At 42.7% G+C, this 24712-nt stretch overlaps 1 protein-coding gene across 6 annotated transcripts in view; it reads left to right on the top strand.

The window, feature by feature from the left end:
• TRABD2B (TraB domain containing 2B) overlaps window positions 1-24712 on the top strand; it is a 281940-nt gene that overhangs the window by 237306 nt on the left and 19922 nt on the right. Inside the window, exon 6 of one of the 6 annotated variants that reach the window (XM_084527650.1) lies at window positions 19083-19352. In XM_084527650.1, the coding sequence (XP_084383776.1) occupies window positions 19083-19352 (270 nt within the window). Of the gene's footprint in view, window positions 1-171; window positions 313-3627; window positions 3932-4032; window positions 5410-10652; window positions 11426-19082; window positions 19353-24712 lie in introns of those variants that run through there. The other 5 variants (XM_084527653.1, XM_084527651.1, XM_084527652.1 and 2 more) reach the window with 5 other exon arrangements.

The raw sequence follows: 24712 nt of genomic DNA, 5'->3' as shown, positions 1-24712 counted from the left end.
CTGGCCATCTGAGAGTTTATTGCAAACTCTCCGAGCTCTGCTGTAGAAATTAATTACCCTTCCTCCTTATGGTTGAACTTCCTGGCCCAGTTGAAGCAACATGTCTTTGCTATTGTAGCTTCCTTTCCTTTTTCTGAAGCAAAGCACTTGCTTGTTCTCCTTTTCTCACAGCATTCTACAGGTGTGACCCTGGCTCCCCAGCATCAGCATTGTCTCATGATGGAAGTGTTTTTGCTCTACTGTAAATGTTTTCTTGTTCCCCATGGGATTGGAAGCACACCTGATCCACACAGCAGTGCAGCCTTTTCACTCCATCGGGATCCACGACCTTCAAAGGGTGGTGTGCAGAGCTGGGTGGAAAATTTTTAACATAACTTTCCCCATAGCTCCTACTTAGTAAAAGCGCCAGTTCAGTAGATACCATCCCAGAAACTTACAGATGCCATCAAAGCCCTCAGGCATCTTCCAGCAGTTGCCACGTTTGTTGGAATACCCACGTGTCTTGTTTGGGGTGCCAGCATGGCAGGGTTCCTCCACTTTCATTCTTCTTGGACCACTTAGCTGTAAAAGTTTGGGATAGCGTTGGGAGAGCATTAAAGTTGTGAAATAAGTAAAGTTTTATTTATAAAAGAAAGAAGAAAAAATCGTGAGAGCTGTGGCACTTCCATTGGGAACAACTGAATTAAGGAAAAAAAAAAAAAAGACCTGGGGAGATATTAGGCCATTCTGGATCTTGTCTCTTCTGAGACAGGGAAAAATGCACACTTTTTATTTCTGTGGGTGGAATAATTTGCCCATTGGGATGTTGCAATTCTTCTTAATCCTATTGTAAACCTTTGGATCTTTCACTTGATCTGAGCCTGAAGATCATACTCCCTTCACAAGCTTCCTTGCCCTCAGAAGAAAAGCAAACCCATTATTTAGGGGTTTTCTCTGACAGCATAATTTGCAGTAAGTGGTGTATAGGGATTAAACGGGGTTCATCCGCATGCATTGGCAAATTTATTGCCTCATCTAACATTGGAGAATATAACTGCTTAATGCTTAAAACGTTTAGTCATGAAAATATGCACAGTACATTTTCAAGGGTTTCCCGTGTGCCTTTAAAATATCCTCCTTTGTGATTTAATTTTCTTTGTGTCTGTAATTGCCTTACAGCCACAAAGCATAGGGTCTGAGCCAATCAAAGTAACTCGTAGGGGGAAAGAAATTGAAGGAAAGCTCCAAGTCATGGTAGAGAAGCGAAGTCAACTTACAAGTTCTCAGCCATAGAAACTTAATTATCCTGTCACTTCCTGAACAACACATTGTTTAGGGCCAGTGTGTCTGCATGTTCTTTAGGCCATCTTTAAACATTGCCTGCCTTCTGAAAGAATGGGATTTGCTAAAAAAAAAAAAAAAAAAAATAGTACTTATTTTTACTACTCATCCTGCTCTTTCACAGGATAATTCATGATGTTGGTGAAAAAATATGGAACAGAATTTCTCAGGAATTTTGCTTGACTTTTTTTCCCAGTGGGCCATTCACTTTTCCCTATAATCAGATTTTATCTTTGGAAAATTTCTAGTTTATTTAGAAAAATTGTTTCATATTCTATATGATTGTATTCCTTGGAACTTGCACTCAGCGCCACTGGGGAAGCTTGGTCTGGCTCTGTTGGCTCAGAGGGCAGCTTGCTCGTTGAACTGTCATGAAACCAGCACTATGGTTCCTATCTTTTCAGCTGCCCTGCAGCCCATCCGTTTTAGATCTGGTTCTCATGCTCTATAAACTAATAGTCAGCTTAGAAAGCCTTGGAGACTTCAGAAGATCAGAGCTAGCTCTTACTTTATTTCCTAGCCAAATTTTGGAATTCTTGGTTCCAGAGGGAAGTTGATTTTTCATCCTCTTTCTGCTTCCAGCCAACTCTGATGCAGATCTGTTCACGCTAACATCATTAATGTAAGATTAAAATCCTGACCTGTAGTTGCTAGAGATAAAGCTGATCCAAACTGTGCTGCTATCAACATCAAGGCTTCTATTTGTGCCAATAGCTTTACAGCAGGCATCGTTAACAGCGATTGTAGCTGATCATCTCCTGTCTTTGGTTGTGAGGAGCCGTGAAACAGTTAAAAACAGAGAGCTTGCTCATGTATTATTATTATTATTATACTCAATGTAACAAGACTGGCTTTCCTAGAGGAATGTCCGTGGGTGTCTTAGCTTGCTGTGCTTGCTTGCAGTAGACGTTTGGCTAGTTTTAGATGCTTAATCATTTTGTGAGATTAATTCCCCTCCTATTTGGAGGACTTGGGCTCTGTGTTCAAGTCAGACAATGTCATCAGACTCATTTAAGCCTTTGGAAAAATTGCACCATCCTCTCTCCAGCGTTACATTGAAACAGGGAGATTGTGTGAATTTTCTGTTTGTGTATTCAGCCTGCACTTGTCCTGTGGATTGATGGCCTCCGTCCCAAGTGATATCAATCTGGGCTGAAGTGCAGCTGCACTTTGTAACAGCTCAAGGGGCACAAAGGTATCAAGTGGTATTGTGTGGTTTGAAAGATGTCGTTTATCTAGGGAAGTTTGTGGTCTGTTTGCTGTCACTCTGCCTAGGCAGTGCCGACTTCCCTTACCTTCACTATCACGTTGTCAGGCAAAGAGACCTCACACGTTAAGCCAGATAGCTTTTCCTCTTCCAAAGCTGACTTCTCTTCCTTCAGCCAGGAGGTCTGTGGGTTGTGCTGCCATCAGTAGAGCTACTTGATTTAGCATGAGTGTAATTACTTGTAATTCTGCTTGCAGGGATCTCTTTCACATGCATGAGTTCCTAAAAATGGAACAAGGCAAGTGAGTAGTCAATGAATTTTTCATTGACACTTTCACTCAAAACTACTTCAAGAACACTGCCTTAAAAGGGAAAAAAAAAAAAAAAAAAAAGTTTGGGAATATAGTTTTCTACATAGCACTACAGTGACAAATAAATTTTACATCTTCCCTGAATGTTCAGCTATTTATAGGGACATTTTTCACAGTCCCAATGGGGTTACAAGCTCTCCAGAGATTCAAAAAAAAAAAAAAAAAAAAGGCAAAATTGTATGACTGGACTGGTGACATAGCCAGATGAAAACTTGCGGATCTTGTAGCAAGTTTTGAAATGTACTTTTCTCAATTGCCCCCGCAAGAAGATGGTCATTCTTACATACATATGAGATGAAATCTTCTGCCATTTCTTGTCTATTTCAATGCAAAATAGCCTCACTTTTAACGACTCGTGATATCTCTGCCAAACCAAGTGACTTTACTCTGGCCCTGAACCAACTTTGGGTCTGAAATCTCTGCCTGAGTATCGCTGTAGGAGAACCATGGTGAAGGATCAGACTAAGAACAATGTGTATCAGCTGCTCCTTCTAGTTAAGTGCTAGGAGCAGGAAGGCCAAGGAAGTAAGTTCTTACAACATGACTAGTAAATTAAGAACAGTGAATATATGAAGCACTTGTCAGAGTGAATAACTTAAAAGCCAGAACATATTTTAATGTTGTAATCATTGAATCATTTTTATTAGAAGTCAAAGTAAATTCCCATGTAATTTGTTATGTCAAGTTTAATTCATGCAGTAAATCATACGATGGGACTACTTTACCCAGCTCCAGATCAGATATACTTCAGAGAAGCTTTCAAGTTTTAAAACTCTTCCACGAGCTAAACTGATCTCCAGAACCTTTGGAGGTTCACCCTTCTCTGGAGCTTGTGCTCTGTACAAGCGAATGTCATGCCAATATGTTTCCCATTTCCTGGGAATTAAACTGCTGTGTTTGATGACTCAGGACTTCCCAAGAAAGCAACTCAATCACTTTGTCTGAAGCAGCCTCTGGTGTCTCAGAGGACAAGTCTTCTCATGTGCATGACAGTGATTCATGATTGCAGAGCAGAGGATCAGCTCTCTTATTTTTTTTTCTTCCCACAAACTTAATTAATAAAACAAATTTGTATTAATGGGTGTTGAAAGACTTTGGCTTTCCACCTACACTCCCAAATGTTCTACATTCCAGGAAGAATGAAAAATGGACCTGTGAAAAGAAACAGGAGGGAGGAAAAACAGGTCAGATGCAGTATATGCATATAGAGGTAATGGGAGTCAGCTGATACAATGGAAGAACATCCTGCATGAAGACAACTTCCTACAGTTGTGATTGCTAAAAATACACTGATACAATATTCTAATTTTAGAATTAATATACGCAAAGATTAGAGTGTCTGACAGGAAATGGATGTTTGGGTCTCAGCCTTGATTTCTTGTTCAGGCTGGTGTTGTGTGGACTGCAGTTGTTGTGCTTGTGTAAAACGGCTCTTGTGCTACTGTGACAGATCTCTGAGCCTCCAGTTTGTCAGCAGAAGTAACTGGAGGATTTACACTATTGTGACCACTGTGGACCTGGCAGAGCCCATCTGTCTGCCTCAGCTGTTTTCATCAGCACCAGCAATTAGCCTAAATTTACACCTAGTGCAGCTGTAACTTCTATTGACCTCAGTGAGACAAGAGTTGCTCCCACCAGGCACTAGTGTTGATGTAAGGAGTAGCACTGGGATATTTCCCCTTCCTTCCGCTGTATGGGAAGTCACACCAGCTCACATCTTTGCGAGTGCCACTCTCTGCTGGTCACAGTTTGCAGAGCAAATGAGACCTAATTTGGTGCTCTCGGTTGTGGATAATAGCACAATGAATCCTATCCTTTGATTCCCATGAAACACGCCAACTCAAGGCAAGATTTTCCAACTACCCTGCAGCAACTCAGCAGCAAAGTCATAGAGTCCAAGTGCTTCGGTATCCAGTGTCCTGTCTGGCCACTAGATTTGAATCTCTCACCATCTGATCCCAGCTTCGCATTTCCAAACTGCTCTTGCAAAAATAAAGGCAGTCACAGAAATACCTCTGTCGAGACAGCACATCTCTGTTTATGTTTGAAGGGACGATACAAATCTGGAGTCCCCAGCGATCAAAGTGCACGTTCACAGAGATGAGCCCCATGTTGTGTTTGAAGTGAGCGCAGCACTTTGAAACAAGGATGAAGCAGGAATAAATCAGGATGAAGGATGTGGGGCATTAACTACTTTACATGAAATCCCTGCTGGAAAGACATGGCCCGTGTTCCAACGTTTTCCTTGGAGAGTGCTCGGAAGTTGCATACCAGCCTATTTGTGGAAAGCCAAACAGTTCCCCTATTGTCCTTGATATGAAACACTTCCCAGATAAACACATCCCCCTTCCATTGAGGAAAAATGATACAGCCTGTCCAGAGCTCTAACACAAGGGATTACACTGGGCTGCTGTTCAGCCTCTGTGATGTTGCTGGTTTCTGTTGGCACTGAGCTTTGCTAAAGGCTATAGTTTGTATAAATGCCAGTGTCATTAAGAAAAGGCTAAGTTATTGAGTGAGACTGGGATAATCTTCAAGAGCTTAATAACGTTGTGTGCCTGCATCCTTGCGTCTCTGTGTTCATTATACCCCTGGAATGTAAATCCCAATCCGCAGTGGCTAAGCGAGGTTCACATGGATCTCAAATACTTTTGTGGTATTGTCTCCTCCTCATTTCTGAAGGGGAAAGAAAATATTGCTAGCTGACATAAACTCACGTGGCTCTCTGTACAAGGAGAGCAGTAAACCTCTGGTGTTGCAGCGGGTTTAGATTGTAACATTGTCTGCATTTGTGGTGTTTTAAAACATTGCACGAGGAATTATTCCCAACATCCATGGAGTCTACGCATCAAATTCTAGCACTTGGGAAGATCCAGAAATCTCTGTGTGAACTTAGGAGATAAAAAGATTTCTGAAATCAGCAGGTCTGAGAATCAAAGCTGTCTAATGCCAGGGTAGTACTGGTGGTGGTACAGTCCAGGTGTAGGTGGCTCTTCCTCTGCGTCTCTTATCTTGACAGATGCAGATTTGGAGGACTGAGTTGTGCCCTAACCTCTGACCCAGCTTTGGGCACACACTGAGTTTTGCTGTGCGCCCCTTTTCTTCCTCTGCAGTACCACTCTGTTGCTCCAGACTCTGTTGCTCTTTCTTCCCTCAGAGGCATGTGATTTCTTGCTAATGTTAAATTAATATTTTGCATGTGTATCAACTTTACGTGTAGATCATGGTTTTGGTCACAAATGAAATGGGAAGTGTAACTTCTATTAACATTTACCAGGCATAGAGGTTTTAAATCCCTGAGGCAATTTTTGAAACATCCCCCTTAAGCAGAAAGGGGATATAGACTTGAAGCAAAGCAGAGTTAGCAGAGTTTTTTTTTATAGTTTGTTTGTTTGTTTTACAAATACATCCATGAATTCAAGTCAGTTTTTATGTATTCAAGCATTTATGCAGATAGCAATCATTGCTGAATGGTTAGCAATTCCCACTGAAATCAGTGAAAGAAAGCAAATGACATGCATAGGCAATCAAAGCTGTTTGAAATGAAGTTGTGGAGCAGGACACATTTTATTTTTTATCAGTGGCTGGAAGGCATGTCCTGTGAGCAGAGACTGCGGATGCTTTTTTTGTCTGGTCTGGAGAAAAGGCTGGAAATGACAGACCTGATGAGGTCTAGGTGTCGTTTGGGTTTTCTCATCATTGGACTCTGGTGTCTAGGAAAGGGCTGAGCTCACACCTGAGCCTTTCCTTGGAAGGTCTTTCTCCTTGCTGCATATTTTCATACAAATAAAGACATTTAATCTGTTCTGCTATCTGTGCCACTTGGGATAATTTGGTTACAATGGGTTTTTACTGGAGAAGGGAGTGGAGAGAGGGACAGACAGGCTTACGTGCAGGGTGTCATCATTTGGTTAGGAAACTGAGCTAAAAAGAGCAGTGCTCGAGTAGCCTGTGCTTCAGTTCGGAATAAACTTCTCTGTCTCAGAGAGCCCGCTGGGGCAGCCCCAAGCGCTTATTCTCGTTGCAGAGAGATGAGTCAGATGAATCATTCATTCTGCGGTCAGAATTAAAACATCTTGTGTGGGTAACCTCTCAACGACATGGGGACAGTTTTGCCGTCTGGCCCACGCTTATCTGTCCGTGATGTTGACAAGACCCCAGCAGCTCAGCATCCCTCAACCTCTGCTGTGTTTCTTCTCACTATCTTCATGTGAGGTGGGGATTTATTCCCATGGAAAGCTGGGGCGTGACGGGATTTTTAACTCCCTGAGGGAAATGGTGACAGCACGGCTAGTTTAGCATTAGTTAAGCTACTAACCGCTAAACCGCTGGGCAATCCCTGCCCTGTTGGGATGTGATGGGCCACGCTCAGGCCTGTCGAGAGAGCTGTAAAACCACTGGCAGCTGTGTGCTGCTCTGAGTAAATACAAGATACGTCTTGGCTACTGCAGAATATGACACAGGGGTCACTCGAGTCTCCTTTTCAGTGCCTGAGACTTATCAACACATTCTCGTACAGATGTTTCCTTTGTAGAGCTGCTTCTAGTGAAAGTAGAAGATTTATATGGGGCTTTTCTGTTTCTGATCTTAGTGTTGGCTGGTGCTTGCCTGTCAATCTCACACCTGGGGTATGGAGATACTGCCTATCCAGGACTGATCTTAGCTGCCAGGGCAGACTGCCACAGTAGAAAAAAAAAAAGTCAAGGGCTTTCTGTGTCTGATAGCAACATAAATTCAACCTTACTTCACCTTTTTGGTGAAGTCAACATCCCCAACCTGTGCTGCAAATTCAACACCTAGAGGGGAAGATAGTCTGGGGCAGGAGGAGCCCTCACTTATTAAATGGTGAGGGAGAAGATGAAGCCCCTTACAGGAGAACTAGCAAACAATGACACTCAGCGTGGATTAGGAAGACAGAGGCAGAAGCTGAAGGCAGGTTGCAAGCACAACCCTTGTTCCTCCAGACCCTTTGAAAATAAAGTGTATGTGCAGTGCAGGGCCATGTGGCACAGATGGCCTGATCCCATAAGGCTGGAAGAAGGGGACACTCTTTGTGGACAGATAAGACGGTTCACTTTAATAATATTTATTTATTTATTTATTTATTTTAATGAAGCAAATTTAAATTACCAGTCTATTCTGAGAATAAAAGAGTGATTTTGAGGTAAAAAGCCCCCTGTTAGCAAAGGAATATTGGCTTTCCTGTAACGTGAGCTGGGTTGGAGCACCTCCTCAAACCAAACCAGGTTTGGTTGTTCTGAAAACGTTCCAGCTTTCCACGGTGATAAGAGGCTAACAAGACTGCTAGAACCAAAGCCAAATGCCAGGCATAGTTTTGATGAGTCTCTGACGTCTGTTATACTTGTTAGAAGTGGTATTACATGCTTTTTGTAGCTCAGCAGTGCTACAAATGCTGGTCTGTGATACCCTCTGAGGGAACTGGCACTTAGATAAAGCACTTCCAGGCAAACAAACAAACACACACAGACTAAGCAAACACACACGCACATACAATGGTGGGAGGAGGATTCCTAAGTGACATACTGTGCTCTGGGGACAATAAAACAAGTGGTTCTCATTTTCCTGGTGTTTCATTTACTGCCACGTGGGGTTCTCTTCATGCGAGGAGAGCTGGGCTTGATTGCTGGTATTGTGTACGCTCGTGTGCGTGTGTGCGAATGGTTTGTGTAGAAGTTGGGTTTGCTCAGGCTTGTGACAAGAGCTATTTGTCACATTCACAAAGTGCCCCCAGTGAAGGTTTCAACCCCTGCCAATCCCCAGCCTAATTTACTGCTTTTCACTGACAAATGAAATCTCTAAAGACTACATAAAGAGCACCTGAGGGTGTTGATATGTCCCTGTCCAAGGAAGCCAGCTGGCTGAATTCCTCTGTTGGGGCAGCAGAAAGCTCTTGGTAGCCATGCATGGATGTTCCTTCCTTTTCCTCCGTGGGAAGATGAAGGGCACCAAAACACCCATCACTCTCTTTCTCCCTTTTCAGAGGCTCTGTAGAGGACCCAGGTAGGCTGATGTGTCTTTCTGGTTCTTATCCCTCGTCCTATATGAATTGTGCTGAGCTCTGAATACCTTTTCTGTACACATCTCACAGATGTCAGAAAAAAAAAAAAAAATCCCCTTTTTGGCTTTCATTTCCTGATGAAAGCATTCAGCGGTGCCTCTCAGGGTCCTCTCCAAGGATGCAAACAGCATCCTCTCAACATCAGAACTGGTGTCGGAGAGAAATGATGGAGCTCAGGAAAGCCCCTGCCTTGTAATGCTGCTGCAAGGCACCAGCTTGGGTCAGGAAGAGTTTTTCTTATCTAAGGAGAGCAAGACCTCAGCCCCCATGTTAGTAACTAGCTGGTGAGATTTGCCTGAATTCATTAAAAATCAATTTTTCTTGTGGCCTCAGATATTCCTAGATATTCAATCTGTATTTTAAGATCTAGTCTCATAGGTTTCAATTAACAACCAAAAAAAAAAAAAAATAGAATAAAGAAGCTACTTTTCTTCCCCAAGGCTTCAGCAGCAATATGCATGCTTCATTAACAAAGTATTATAATGAAGAATGGATTTGTCAGGCAGAAATGAGTATTTGATACAAGCAGTTTTATCAGCATGAGTTAATATAGAGTGGGAATTCGAGTGAAACCAGGCTAATATATAGAGAGAACTTATGTGAAATCTGTTAACGTTAGATTTGGTAAAACATCATTAGATGTTAAAGCAAGTGGAGTTTGGAGGAAGAATTCTTCTGCCTTCATTACGTTTCAAGGGCTCTGTCCATTACCGTGCAGTAAAAATGCCCACAGACAGGCTGAAGTGTTGTCTGAATAGGATTTCTGACAACTGTTTAGTTCTTTTCTTGGAAACACTCAGGCTTTGTGATAAAAATGATGCAAATGGGCTATAGCAATATTTTGGAGAACAGCAGCCTGGCTCTGGGTTCCTTTTTTTAGCTCAGCAGCCATTAATGGCTAAGCAGATCAGATGTTTTACCATGTCAGCTACAGAGAGGCAGAGTGGGTTTGGTGTAACAGAGATGTCGGGTCTCTTACAGGCATGATCTTCCGAGGGCTGTTCAGTTCCTCACTTCTGCCTGCTGCTCAGTTTAAGTGGTCCGTGTCTCTCCTCTTCTAGAGATAGCAGCTGGCTTATGTGCCTCCCTTATCTGTTATCTTTTAATGTAAGAGTCTGTATTAAACAAGGTACTTAAGGAAGACAATTGCCATGCTTGTACAGATCTGTGATCCACCCAGTATCTCATCCCTGCTACAGCCCAGCTTCAAAAACAGCAGGAGAAAGTGCGGAAAACAACACCAGCATATATTGAATAGCCTGCCCCTCATTTAAGTCTAAAGTCAGCAAAAATGTACTGAGTTAGGCATTTAGTACAGTGCTTGGTTGATGTCTCTGTAGAGAGTTTATTTTTAAGATGTGGTGAGAAATATGTATTCCTGCAGATGTTTCCCTCTCCAGAGGATCCAGCCTAGAAGGGAAATCTGTTTCTGAAGGACAAAATCTGGGAGCAGAATTCAATTTGGATAGCGAACAAGAAAGATACACAGATCGGTTACGTTTTAACAGTAATTCTATCAAGGAATTGGTTTGTTTGTTTGTTTGTTGTCAATCTTTTTTTTTTTTTTTTTTTGTCAATCTGTTGCTTAATCTTGAAACTTGGATGACAAATACTGGGATGAAGTAAGTTCATCCTTTTTTTTTTTTTTCTCTCTTTTTTTTTAATGCTTAAACAGAAGGTCAAGAATGGTTTGGGAATAACAACACACAAGACAAGAGACTAGTGTTTGCAACTGAGTCAGCAGACCTGCCTTTATGCATGTCCATACAGGTCAGTGCCCCAAAAGTTGACCTCGACTGGAGAGGAGCAGACAGCCACAGACATCACGAGTGCGATTGGCTTAAGATGAAATTAGGAGAGAGATGAATTTCGGTGACTATTTCTAGTTTGGTTATGGCAGCTGGGGAAGAAAGAACGATTTTTTCTAGGCCTCTTCTTGTTTTCTTGTCTCTGGGGTCTGAGTTCATAACTGTTGAGATAAGTCACTGGTATTTGGTCATCACTGTCTAGTTTCTAAGACTCTGCCCAAACCATAAATAAACTGTAGAAGCAGAACTGGCCCCAAACATAAACCTGAACCAAAACTATGGAAACATCAGAATTAGATCCGAAGGAACTTAATGTTGCGGATTGGGCTGAACTGGATAAAAATGTTATGCTTTGCAAAACCTATTGAATGATGGAATTTAATTTCCAGCACCTGAAAAATCTGCTGTGTATAATTAATATGACATCACCTCAAACTAACATAGAAAGCTCTGAGATTTTATAAAGAGGAAACAGAGATTACATTGCCCAGTAATAAGTCCACCATTCTTCTTTATTAAAGTAATACATGTGTGCTTATTAAAAAGTTAGGTTAAAAAAGAAAGAGTAATATGTTTGCTCTCGTTACTAATGGTTTTCAGGAAAAAAAAAATAAATGTGTGGAATAAACCTTGAAAATACTCCAGTTTAATAAAAATGCAAGCCTAAAATGTTGTTTTGTGGGGTAATCACATCACTTTAGATTCATCAGAAAAACTGTGTGTTATTGGAAAAATTGGCCAGAAGTTAGGATTTCCACTCCAGAGACAATGCTGACACTCCAGCATTTGTTTCTGTCCAAAATCGGGGAGGAAAAGCAAAAAATACTGTAAATTCATTGCAAAGTCAGCATGCAAAAATTCATTAGAAGAAGTTTAAACATTGTGCTTAACATTATGTGACAGGTCTTCCAGTGGTATGGACATACGGGAATTGTAATTTGAATGCCAGGCCCTTTCTGTCCTCTGTGGACTTCCAGAACAAACCAGATTTCCCAGGGCAGCCACGTAGCTACATGAGCCCATATTGAACCAGGATGCTGGAGAAGAAAATAGACTGTCTTGAGCCATAGGACAGGTATTTTGTCCAAAGAGCTCTGGGTAAAACTTCCACGAGGCAGTGAGGTTCCAAAGGCAGCAATATTACGAGTGTTTTGCATAAACCACACTACCTAGGTATAAATAGCTTAACGCTAAACTGGTATGGTCATCAATAAGAGTGTGGAAATTTACAGAATAGAGTCCAAAGTGAGGCTACGAGCCCTCCTGTGTGCCACTGGGACACAGAAGGATCCTATTTACTTATTAATGTGCGAGATGGGAGCAAGACTGGAGAGCCAGCCCATCCTTCCTCTGTGGGCACAGCCCATCTTCTGAGGCCGGAGCACACTGCTCATACAGCTTACGCTAGAGAAGCGTGAACAAAGAATGGTTTAGTTCAGGAACTGAACCAAAAAAAGGGTTGAGAAGGGGGAAATAAGTTCACAGCAAACTGAAAAGGAATATTCTGAGGACATCTTTGAAGGCAGGGGTTGGGTTTTGTCATTTGTATTTATTAGTTGGGTTTTTCTTTTTAATTGAGATCAATTTTTAAACAAAAAAGGACACTGTAGCATTTAAGTCTTTGAAAACAGAGGATTCAAAAAAAAATCAAAAGCTTTTGTTCAGAAATTGCTGAAATGAAACATATTGACTTTTCTCAAATAAAAGGCCATTTGAAAACGTGGAAATGGCACATTACAAATGTTTTAGCTCTCTCATTTTTTCAGTAAATTCAACCACTCAAATCACAAAAAAGTTTACATTTCTTCTATGCTGCAGATCAGCTCCACTTTTAATGAAATGGAGTAGGCAAGAAAACTTCTACACACTTCTTTCATTTTATAGTTTCTCAAACTAGGAAGGAAAACATTAAAATCCATGGGAATAGCTTGACCTCACAAGCTTTTCGCTTTGTTTATGCACAGAGTTGAGTATTTGCATTTATATGTTTATATGGAGGACCAAATTCCCTCTCAGACTAAGGTCACAGTTCTTGAAAAGCAGTGGTTCTTCCCAGACAAATACTGTGATGTGGATTTTGAGTCCAGAGATACTGTCCAAGTTTTGGGTGGACTGTAATCTAATTTAATTACTTAACTTAATTTAACTGATTGTGAGTTGTAGTAGATTGGTGCAAAAATGAAAACAACTTTGTTTCCAAATTCTGTTAAGAAATGGCAATGCTTTAACCGTAGCATATAGGCCTAAGGCAACAGCACACTAAATAAAATAACCTCGTTATAATTAAGGCAACCAGAGCTTTTTCTCAGGTGATTGAATAGCCAGGGATTTCACAGGTATTTTGTTTTGCTGTCTCTTAAGCCCAAATTCATCCTCAGTAATTTATGGCACTTGTCTGAATCAGCTCAGATAGGTTAGGACTACATGGTCGCTAAAGGAGCGGGGTGGGTGTCTCCAGAGGATCCAGATGCAAACACAGAGGATAAATCAGCAGCCTGAGTTTTCACCTTTTTCCCTTTGACTGTAGGGGAAGCATATGGTGATTGATTAAACAATTTGACTGGACACCTGAAGTGGTATCGGACAAATCTAGTCCTCAGATCTCTTCTTTGGAGTTACTCTCTTTTGCAGTAAGGAATAAATAAATCCACGCTTTCAACTTGAAGGAGATTAACTCCATGGTGGTATGTACTGGTGTCACCTGGTAATGTGAGAGACCATAGCCTAAATCTGTAATGTACATCAACAGTGAGAGGCCCTATAAGCTGTGCTGGGGTGGGTTAGGATTTCTGCCTGTTTTTCTCTTCTCCTTTTGTTTGCTGCTCTCCCAAGAGCTATGGAAATCCCGAGTTTCATCCTAGCATGGAAAAGAAAGAAATGTCAAGCTTCTTGTGGGACAGGACATTCTGGTGCCCATCTTGTGGTGAGGATGACTGTTTTCTCTGAGAGATGCGTAAGGAAAAAGAAAAGCAAGAAGCAGATGTCTCTGTGGCCTGTGGCAAGGGGAGGCAAGATGCTTGTGAAGGACTGATGAATTCTTGCTTTGACAAAGACTCCCAAATTGGAATTTATGGGAATCCATCTATAATAAAATGTTCTTAACTTAGTGCCTGGCTGCAGTCCTGGTGCATCCCAAGAACGGTGGCATAAGGATAAAGCTGCCACATCGCACATTCCTTGCTATCACCACAGCTTGTCTCTCGACACAAATTCTTTCCTTGTCTGACAGTCTTGAAAATTGAAGCAAGGAGCAAAGGAAAAAGCTCAGCACCGGCGCCTTGCTTTGAAAGTGCATGCAAACCATGGCAGTGTGCTGAACGGTGCTTTTCCATTTCTCACACCACAAAGACAAGATGCAAATAACAAACTGGCAAACTTGGGTTTTAAGAGATTCTGTGCATATCCCAGTGAACAAAGACGTTACCACAAAATTGCTGAAAAATAGATGAAGGATTTAGTTGTGTGGAAGGTAGCAAAGTGCTTTAAAAGTGTTGTCTTGGGGAGCAGGTTCCTTGTTGTTGCTGAGGAGTGGCTGAAGTGAGTTGGCTGTAAGAGGAGGTGCTTCTGTGGGGGCCTCTGAATGGCATCTCCTATCTCATGAGCTAAAGCAAGGGCAAATTTGTGGCCCTGTGGAGGAGGTGTTCCACTCAGGAGATGGTCACAGCCCTCTGAGCTGCAGGAACTGGACAGATGATGTGAGGGCAGGAGGGGTCCTTGCCTGGCGGGTAGGAAGGCACATCTGCACTCCCAGGTGGCTTGGGGTTGAGGGGAAGTAGGGCTAGAGCAATTATGAGCATGGGAATTATGAAAAGAAGCTATTACAGGACTTCACAATGTTCATTTTGTTTTTCTGACCAGATTCCCTCTGTAAGCCTGGCAAATCCTGATGATGAGTCAAATTTCTATGATCAGTGCCAACAGAGACACTGGAGACCACAAGGCAGAAAGAGAAATGCTGAGACAGTCTAATGGAGGGTACAACTGCCTAATCTACTTGCATGTCTTGTTTTGTTCTTTTAATTCTTGAAAAGAATTAGAAAAGGATGGCAAACCCACCAGAAGTGAAACAAAACCACAGGGGTCTTTGTCTGTGGGATTAAGCATTTTCAAGAATGAATAAGAACAAATGTTTTCCTGTTTTTACTATTTTCTGTACCATAGGATAAAGCAACTAAGGTTGTTTGCTGAGACTCCCTACTTTTATTATTTGGACTTGCATGATTTCAGGGAAATTGTTTTGCAGAACTGTGCATCCCAGGAAAGGAAATTAAGGTCAGAGATGAGAGAAACCCACCTAAGGGCCTGAAATATTTTTAGTTTCTCAAACACTGTCCCATGTGGGAATGATACATTTAAAAATGGGTGGAACCTCTGAGCTTGGAGTTGTATTAAGTTATTCATGAAAAATCTCCGAGATCTTTGTGTGGACCAAGATATTTGGGTGGTTTCTCACCCAAGAGTTTCTCACTCCTTCTCGAGAAAAGGCACTGTGGCCTCACAAAGTGAAAACCAGCTCTGCTTTTCTGTGGCTTTAAAAATAGCTATGTATCTTGAAAAGCTGTCTCAGCAGTAGTGAAGGAGTGAAAAAAAGTATATTATATCCCCACGGTTTCATCCAGTACAGCTGTGCTAACAGAGTGCAGTGAGACTGAGACCAAAGGAAAGGCATGAAATAGTCCATGAAATCATCAGTGAATCTAATGGTAAAGCTTCATGCAGCGAAGGGATCTATTGCCCAGGTATCCTATTGCAAATACTGGGGGGAAGGAGGGGTCTTTTTTTTAGGGGGAAAATGCAGAATAGGAATAAATTCATTATAAATGTATTAATAAAAAATAATAATTAAATCAGTGGGAAGGTTATCATCTGATAGGCAGTCTACCTCGCTTTGAATTGAAATATCTTTATTCTTACAATGTATTTGGATTAAATGTGCATATTCTGCTGGATTAAAGGTTTTATTTTTACTTTTGGTTAAATGTCTGAAGGATGATGATCAGATTTGGAAACAATTAGCTCTCTAGGTTTTATTAAGTCAATTTCAAAAAACAAATCATTTTTAAATGTCTAAAACTTGACAACTGGCTTTTTGTTATTGTCATTGTATCTGGTTTTTTTAGACCATTTTATTTTTCACATACTGTGTGTGATTTTGTTTTCATTTATTAGGAAGAGTTGTTGAGTCTGCAGATGTTTTTACCAAGGATATTTCACCCCTCTGATTCCCAATATTCTCAAGCTTCAGTGCTTCAACATAGCTTAAAACATATAGATGCAAACATGCATCAACATATAATCTTCAACAGTCTTTCTTAGGCCTTGGGATAATTATTAGTAGTAGAGGAATAATGGAACAAATATTGACCAAATGTAATATGCAGTTGCCACAATGGATATATTCCCTATGCGTCAACTCTAAAGAACAAGTGGTTAGTTTATGACCCTCTTTGGGTTACAACATTTTAACATTTCTTCAATGTTTATTTATTCTCTTCCCAAAGAATGTTCTGAAATATCGAGTTTACAACCTGTGGCTCATGTGATGGCAGTGGAAACAATTAAGCCAGAAGCTTTCAAAGCCACCATTGGGATTTTGATGCCCAAACTCATTAATTTTAATAAGAAGTGAGCTGCCAGTCCTATTAAGTGGTTTCTAAAATCTCAACCCTTAAAAACACCTCTCCACTGATTCCAGTTTACTAGGAGTTCAGAGCAAGATAAACATGTGTAACAAAATAGTAGGTGTTAAAAGGTGGAAAGTATGTGTTCAGATGTCTCTAAAAGCATTCAGGGAACCAAGTGGTGGCCCCAGGCTTTTACTGGCAGGTGTCTGATGTGGGGGCTGCTCCTGCCTTGAGCATCTCGAGGAATTACTGATGTGATCTCACTGCCAACTGATCAGAGCGTGAGACATGGTTTTGGTTCCACAAAGCCAGTAGAAACAGAAATTTGGCAGCAGCTCAGCTTCAGGTTCTTGCATCTGCTTCATTCTCTTGCCTTCTGACCATGTTTCTGCCCTCTGCAGCCTGGTAGCCAGGGTCGGGGCTCTTCACCTTGATGTGCATGTGGGTGGATGGCTTGTAGGAAGAGTGCATTCGCACAACACTGATGAGCAGAGGCATCCAGGGTAGTACCAGCACAATCTATCTTTGGGCAGTAGCAACCAACCTCTATTCCCATTGCTTTGGCATAAGTGCAGGAGGCGATGAGGCCAGGGATTTCTGCTGCCCACTGTTGTTGCAGTTGCCCACCTGCTGCTTGTGTACGGTTGGTCCAGGCCCTTCCCAGCTGCCCAAACCATCCTGCCAAGTTTGCCGAGTGTTATCTTCCAAGCCACCAAGTGGCTGCAGTTGCACGTTGATACCTCACTTGTCCACCAACATGATTGGATAAAAATTAAGAGTGTCTTCTGTGACCTGAAGGACCCATCCATTGGAAATCTTGAGAGCCTTTCCTTTCACTTGACTGTGGAGATGGTGTTGCTACACAGTCGTAAGTGCAGTGAAAAAGACATGAAAACTTTGGAGAGCTCCAAGGTCTTGCAAAGAATGTTGCTGCACTGATGAAAACTCATCCTCAACGTGAATCATGGGAGAAAGTCTTACTCAAAAAAAAAAAAAAAAAAAAAAAAAAAAAAAAAAAAAACACCTAGAACCAGTAGATCTCTCTGTGCAATAAAATCAGAGTGTGGAATGAGTGTGAATGAGTTCAAAACTGACTCGCTGAAAGTCTGAATGCTTGGAAAAAACAGGAAAGTATGGGACTTCTTGGTCTGTTATTAATGAAAGCAACATTGGAGAATTTTAGAATTTAAACAAGTGTCTTTCTTTTCTGTATCTGTCATATGATCTCTGAAAAAATTTCATTAATGTTGGCTATGAGTGACAAAGTTACTGTAGTTGCCAGTGAGTCTCATAGGAGTGATAATTAATACTCAGTAGCTAGTAAAGATGGAAGGACCTTTAGGTGAAACGTGATGCGGTGGAAATAGATACGACCATCCTGAGTGCTATTGTAATGGACATCAAAAATATCGAAAAGAAAAAAGCTGCCATTATTAGTAGTAGATGTGACTTTTTTGGAAGAGAACAAAATGTTCCGTAAATGAAACATGTGGTTTCACTTGCAGCACATTTTGTACATTGTCACCAATGAAGTTTAGGATTTCTTATTACTTTTTCATTAAAATGTCTTACTGGTTTCACTCAGGAGGCAAAGCTTTTCACGTGGCTTTAATTGTTTCTGTCATAAAAGTCATAGCATCCATGTAATAGAAATAGTTTCACAGACCACAGCTTCATATTGCCTAGTATTTCTCTTCCATTTTCTCTACCTGCAACTCATTGGACCATCCTCTTTTGCAATTAAGACCAAACAGGAACTTCTACTGAAGTTCAAAAAAAAATAAAAATATCCCGTTGTGTCAGTAGTGCTTTATTAGATTTTTGTTTCAGATATCATAGCTCAAAAATGTAAATTGACATGGCCACATATCAAAGAAGAGAGTTTATATTGACTTTTTTTCTAAAATCCGTGAAACTCTAGAAGATGAAATCAATAGAAGACCTTTTGCTGCAGATTTACAGTCAGATGCAAGAGGTGGTAGTATTTCAAACAGCAGAAGTGAAGAGCTCTGGCAGTATTGTTTCATGGTGCCCCGGGAGAGGTCATTTACTCCCTTTTTTGCCTCACTTCTTAATTATACAAAAACTGCTATAGTTTGGGTCTCACAAATCCTGTCCCAGCAGCCCAGCCATTAGACTGTGCTTCTGTCATCAGTTTGGGCTTCCCTATCACCAGTCCTTACTCAGATGCACTAATATAATTAGTGTTGCAGTCAAAACAATTATTTGTTTCTCACAGATGATATCAAAAGTTGAAAAAAAGAAGGGATCTAGTGGCACCTTATTCATTTAAGTTTTGCTTCTGTTAGGATATTCGTTAGTTGAAAATTTGTTTTCCTCAGTGTCTCAGTTTTGCCATTTAGCCTTCAGACCACTGCAGGATGTGATAGTAACCCATATAGGCGGCTCCAAAGCCAGTAAGAAACAGTTAAAATGTAAGAAATCAACAATGGTTTATCATCTGTCTCTTCACCCTTTTTCAGATTGGTGTTTACCTGGTAGTTTTCTAGGAAATGCACTGCTGTGTTTAGGCACTGCTCCAGAAAAAAGCCTCTCTCCTTGTACACCTCCTTAGCAGCTAGCAGCACCCACCAAGTAGTGTAGTCCTCTGTCTTCACCTTTTCTTAGCATTGCCTCTCACGTGTTCACCAAATGTTTAAATATGTTTTGCAGTTCAAGAACGACAAAGACAAGTCCAGCCTTTGAAGGGTCCTCAGCAACAGCCCTGCCTGCCCTCCAGCTTTCTGAGCAGGTCCCACTGACGTCTCCTTCCCTGAAGCCCCAGCAGATGGATGAAGAAGACAGCCTGTCTCCTCACCTCCTGTTGCCAGACAGTATCAGCCAGCTGGAAGAGTTTGGCCGGCAGAAGAAATGGCACAAGAAGCAGCACAAACATCATCGCCAGAGGCAATTCAATGACCTCTGGGTTCGGATAGAAGACAGGTGAGTCATAACTTTTATGGCTCTTGTCCTCATCCTGCTGTCTCCTAAATAGTTGCCCTTTACTGATCCCAGCCTTTGTTGATAGGCCATAAGAAGGGTTGGAGAAAGGCTAAATGGGAGAGATGGAGAGTGAGGTGTTGTTTTTGGAGCATAATGAAAAACTTGGAGGAAGGCTCATAGGAACATTTAATCTACAAGTCAAGAGAAAGAAAGCTAATACTCAGAATATTTAAAATATACAGAAACAAACAGTTACCAGAGTAAAAACAGGAAAAAATGACAAGGGAAAATATTCTTTTTGCCCTACTCCCACTAATTATTTTCCAATATTTACTGTCAGTTTTCAGCCCAAAGACTGAGCCATTTTCCAACCATTTAGACTCCTCCTGGGAGTTTTCAAGATTTTGAGATATCTGACAGTCTTCTGTGTTCTGGGGCTGAAATGTTTTTAACACCTCAGGTTGCCTTGAAAACAACAAACTGGGAACTGGCTGCTCACCTGTACATATCATTATTGTCTCTCTGTTGGCATTAATCTTATTCCCATTTTCATAGCACCTAAAGTGCTTTTCCACAGCAATCCAAGTAAGTCAGAGTCTCTTGGAGGCTTCTGCCTTTACTAAGGAAAAAACTCTACATATTTGCATTCTTTTATTATTATTGTTACTAGTCATTCTTTTTAAGGAGCAGTTGCTGCCTTTTTTATTGTGGTTTGTTGTTTTCTTTTCTTGGGATAAGTGATATAAGGGTTGTTATTTCAGTGGTGTATAAAAATCTTCTGGTAACAAGGGTATGGTGGTGTGGCTCTCTATATTAGAGAGTCTTTCGAGGTTGTAGAACTCGAGGTTGGGAATGACAAGGTCGAGTCCCTTTGGGTTAGGATCGGCAGGGACAACAAGGCTAGTGTCCTGGTCGGGGTCTGCTATAGACCGCCGAACCAGGATGAGGAGACGGATGAGGAATTCTACAGGCAGCTGACAGAGGTTGCAAAATCATCAGCTCTTGTACTCGTGGGGGACTTCAACTTCCCTGACATATCCTGGAAGCACAACACAGCCCTGAGAAAGCAGTCTAGGAGGTTTCTGGAGAGCGTGGAAGATAGCTTCCTGACGCAGCTGGTTAGTGAACCTACCAGGGGTGGTGCCCCGCTAGACCTTCTCTTCACAAACAGAGAAGGACTGGTGGAGGACGTGATCGTCGGGAGCTGTCTTGGGCAGAGTGACCACGCAATGGTGGAGTTCACTATTCTTGGTGAGGCCAGGAAGGGGACCAGTAAAACCGCTGTATTGGACTTTCGGAGGGCTGACTTCGAGCTGCTCAGGACACTAGTTGGTGGAGTCCCTTGGGAGGTGGTTCTGAAGGGCAGAGGGGTCCAGGAAGGCTGGGCGCTCTTCAAGAGGGAAGTCTTAATAGCGCAGGAACGGTCTGTCCCCACGTGCCCAAAGACGAGCTGGCGGGGAAGAAGACCGGCCTGGCTCAACAGAGAATTGTGGCTTGATCTTAGGAGGAAAAAGAGGGTTTGTAAGCTTTGGAAAAGTGGGCAGGCCACTAAGGAGGACTTTAAAGAAGTAGCGAGGCTGTGCAGGGACAAAATTAGGAAGGCCAAAGCTCATCTGGAGCTCAATCTGGCTACTGCCGTTAAAGATAACAAAAAACGTTTCTATAAATACATCAACACAAAAAGGAGGACTAAGGAGAATCTCCATCCTTTACTGGATGCGGGGGGAAACTTAGTTACAAGAGATGAGGAAAAGGCGGAGGTGCTTAATGCCTTCTTTGCCTCAGTCTTTAGCGGCAATACCGGATGTTCTCTGGATACTCAGTACCCTGAGCTGGTGGAAGGGGATGGGGAGCAGGATGTGGCCCTCATTATCCATGAAGAACTGGTTGGTGACCTGCTACGGCACTTAGATGTGCACAAGTCGATGGGGCCGGATGGGATCCACCCAAGGGTACTGAGGGAACTGGCAGAGGAGCTGGCCAAGCCACTGTCCATCATTTATCAACAGTCCTGGCTATCGGGGGAGGTCCCAATCGACTGGCGGCTAGCAAACGTGACGCCCATCTACAAGAAGGGCCGGAGGGCAGACCCGGGAAACTACAGGCCTGTCAGTTTGACCTCAGTGCCAGGAAAGCTCATGGAGCAGATCCTCCTGAGAGTCATCATGCAGCACTTGCAGGGGAAGCAGGCGATCAGGCCCAGTCAGCATGGCTTTATGAAAGGCAGGTCATGCCTGACGAACCTGATCTCCTTCTATGACAGAGTGACGCGCTGGGTGGATGAGGGAAAGGCTGTGGATGTGGTCTACCTTGACTTCAGCAAGGCTTTTGACACCGTCTCCCACAGCATTCTCCTCAAGAAACTGGCTGCTCTTGGCTTGGACTGGCGCACGCTTCGTTGGGTTAGAAACTGGCTGGATAGCCGGGCCCAAAGAGTCGTGGTGAATGGAGCCAAGTCCAGTTGGAGGCCAGTCACTAGTGGCGTCCCCCAGGGCTCGGTGCTGGGGCCGGTCCTCTTTAATATCTTCATCGATGATCTGGATGAGGGCATCGAGTGCACCCTCAGTAAGTTCGCAGATGACACCAAGTTAGGTGCGTGTGTTGATCTGCTTGAGGGTAGGAAAGCTCTGCAGGAGGATCTGGATAGGCTGCACCGATGGGCTGAGGTCAACTGCATGAAGTTTAACAAGGCCAAGTGCCGGGTCCTGCACCTGGGGTGCAATAACCCCAAGCAGAGCTACAGGCTGGGAGAGGAATGGTTGGAGAGCTGCCAGGCAGAGAAGGACCTGGGAGTGATGGTGGATAGTCGGCTGAATATGAGCCAGCAGTGTGCTCAGGTGGCCAAGAAGGCCAACGGCATCCTGGCTTGTATCAGGAACAGCGTGACCAGCAGGGCTAGGGAGGTGATCGTCCCCCTGTACTCAGCTCTGGTGAGGCCGCACCTCGAGTACTGTGTTCAGTTTTGGCCCCCTCGCTACAAGAAGGACATCGAGGTGCTTGAGCGGGTGCAGAGAAGGGCAATGAAGCTGGTGAGGGGCCTGGAGAACAAGTCCTACGAGGAGCGGCTGAGGGAGCTGGGCTTGTTCAGCCTGGAGAAGAGGAGGCTCAGGGGTGACCTTATCGCTCTTTTTAGGTACCTCAAGGGAGGCTGTAGCGAGGTGGGGGTTGGCCTGTTCTCCCACGTGCCTGGTGACAGGACGAGGGGGAATGGGTTTAAGTTGAGCCAGGGGAGTTTTAGGTTAGATGTTAGGAAGAACTTCTTCACTGAAAGGGTTGTGAGGCACTGGAACAGGCTGCCCAGGGAAGTGGTGGAGTCACCATCCCTGGAAGTCTTCAAAAGACGCTTAGATATAGAGCTTAGGGATATGGTTTAGTGGAGGGCTGTTAGCGTTAGGTTGGAGGTTGGACTCGATGACCTTGAGGTCTCTTCCAACCTAGAAAATTCTGTGATTCTGTGATTCTGTATATCTGATGTCAATGCCAGCTTTGTTAAGAAGAATCAGATCTGTTTTGTTCTTAAGGAGTGTTCAGTGTTGGATCCTCTCTACTGAGGTTGCTTAAGCATGAGATAAAAAGCACTTGGTCCTACATAGTTCATTACCTCAAAAACAAGGGAATTCTGTATGTCTTCTACCTAGGACATACCAAATCGTGGTGTCCCACGATGGCCCAGTGTTCCACATGGCTGTTTAGGCCAGCTCACCTTACCAGTAATGTAAGTGGGGTGCTTAAACAGTCAGATCTTGCAGGATCCTGGCAGTTAGCCACATTCCTCCTGTCCCCTTCTTATCTATCCGGAAAGGATATTGGATATTGGGCCTGATAGGGCTATGGAAATGTGCAGCTGGGAGCTTAAAGCAGTGGTGCTTGCATAGCTTTGGCAGACTTTGTGCCTTTTGTTGTTTTTATTTCAGTAAGAAATATTCCTAGGAAAAGTCTTTAAAAGGGTAGCTCTCCAGGTTAGAGTTAAATTATTCACCCTGTGCTCGTGAGAGATTTCATCTGAATCAAAACCTTTTATCCCTTTTACTTCCATTTCATTAGGATGGAGATTGGGATGAGGAAACATAAGTTTCCGCTCCCACCACGCTGGTGCTGAACCAGACTCTGTGTGTAGCCTGCTTGCTGAAAGATCCCAGGGAGATATTAGTGGGAGATCACAGCCCTAGAAATGAGGAAAGGCTGGAATAAGAGAAGTCTGCCTTGGTGCTTTCAGATGGATTTAGTGCTTCTGCAGTTCTGGAGCAACTTCTGGTGTTTTCCTGGAAACAAAACAAAACAAAAACTACAAACTGTTCAGCTAAATCACAGACTCACTACCAGCTCTGGTTTCCCCATAAATTGGATAGGGTCTCAACTGTCATAAACCAGCTGCTGCATATTGTGCTTTTGGCAGTTGTGTTTCATCAGTATTAATTGCAAGCTGGACCTTGCACAAGGCAATAAACAGTGTGTTCTTTCTAACTGGTTCCCTCCTGATTGGCAAGAAAAGAGCAGAAATTTGTGACTGTCACCAGACTTTGTAGCACAACTGTTCCTGGGAGGAAACAGGTAGGAAAAATAATAATATGGGCACAGCACGTAAGCTTACACTGTGTTGCCCCAATAAAGTTCACCAGCACTCAACAGTGAGACTGTTAGCACTCATTTTTGGAGGATAACTGATATACTGGAAGCTCATACTCTGGCCTGTCCACATATCCATTACGCATTTGCATGTACTTAAATTGGAGCCCCCCATCCTGTTTCTGGATGTAATGTCACTGTGTGGACTGAGCTCTGTGCATCTAGTGTTATGCTGAGCTGTGGCTCAGTCTCTCCTAATGGTTCTTCTTCCACTTTGAGTTTCCTAATTTACCTGTTGTCATCTGAAACTTGACTTTGAGACAAAGTAGAGGGATTTAGGCCATTATTATGTTTTCAGGGGGGCGTAAAAGCTGTATAAAATTCATTGTTTCCATGCAAGGTCTTCAGAATTCAGCTGTTTGAGCCACCTTTTAACCTGAAAAGTCAAAGGGAAATTTACAGGTGGAGGACAAATCCAGGCAAATTTAAACCAGATTATTGATTCTTGTATGAACCTCATTGAACTGTGAAATGACCATGGTTCATACAGCTCTTTTCCAACGCTTTATTGACCGTGGATTACAGGACTTTATGAGCCATGAACTGCAGGGATTTTATGGACTATGGATCTCTAGGCTATCTCCTACAATCCTATGGAAATCTTAAGGTGTTTTTTTAAGCTACCAGCACAGAAACAAAGGAAATGAACACAGGAGAACTATCTTAAAGGAACATCAAAGATCTGACTCCAGCCTATAAAAGCCGGGAAATCCATAATTAATTGTTCCACTAAG

This window comes from Aythya ferina, assembly GCF_964211825.1.
Source record: "Aythya ferina genome assembly, chromosome: 8".
Lineage (NCBI taxonomy): Eukaryota > Metazoa > Chordata > Aves > Anseriformes > Anatidae > Aythya > Aythya ferina.
This window is presented reverse-complemented; position numbering and strand designations above follow the sequence as displayed.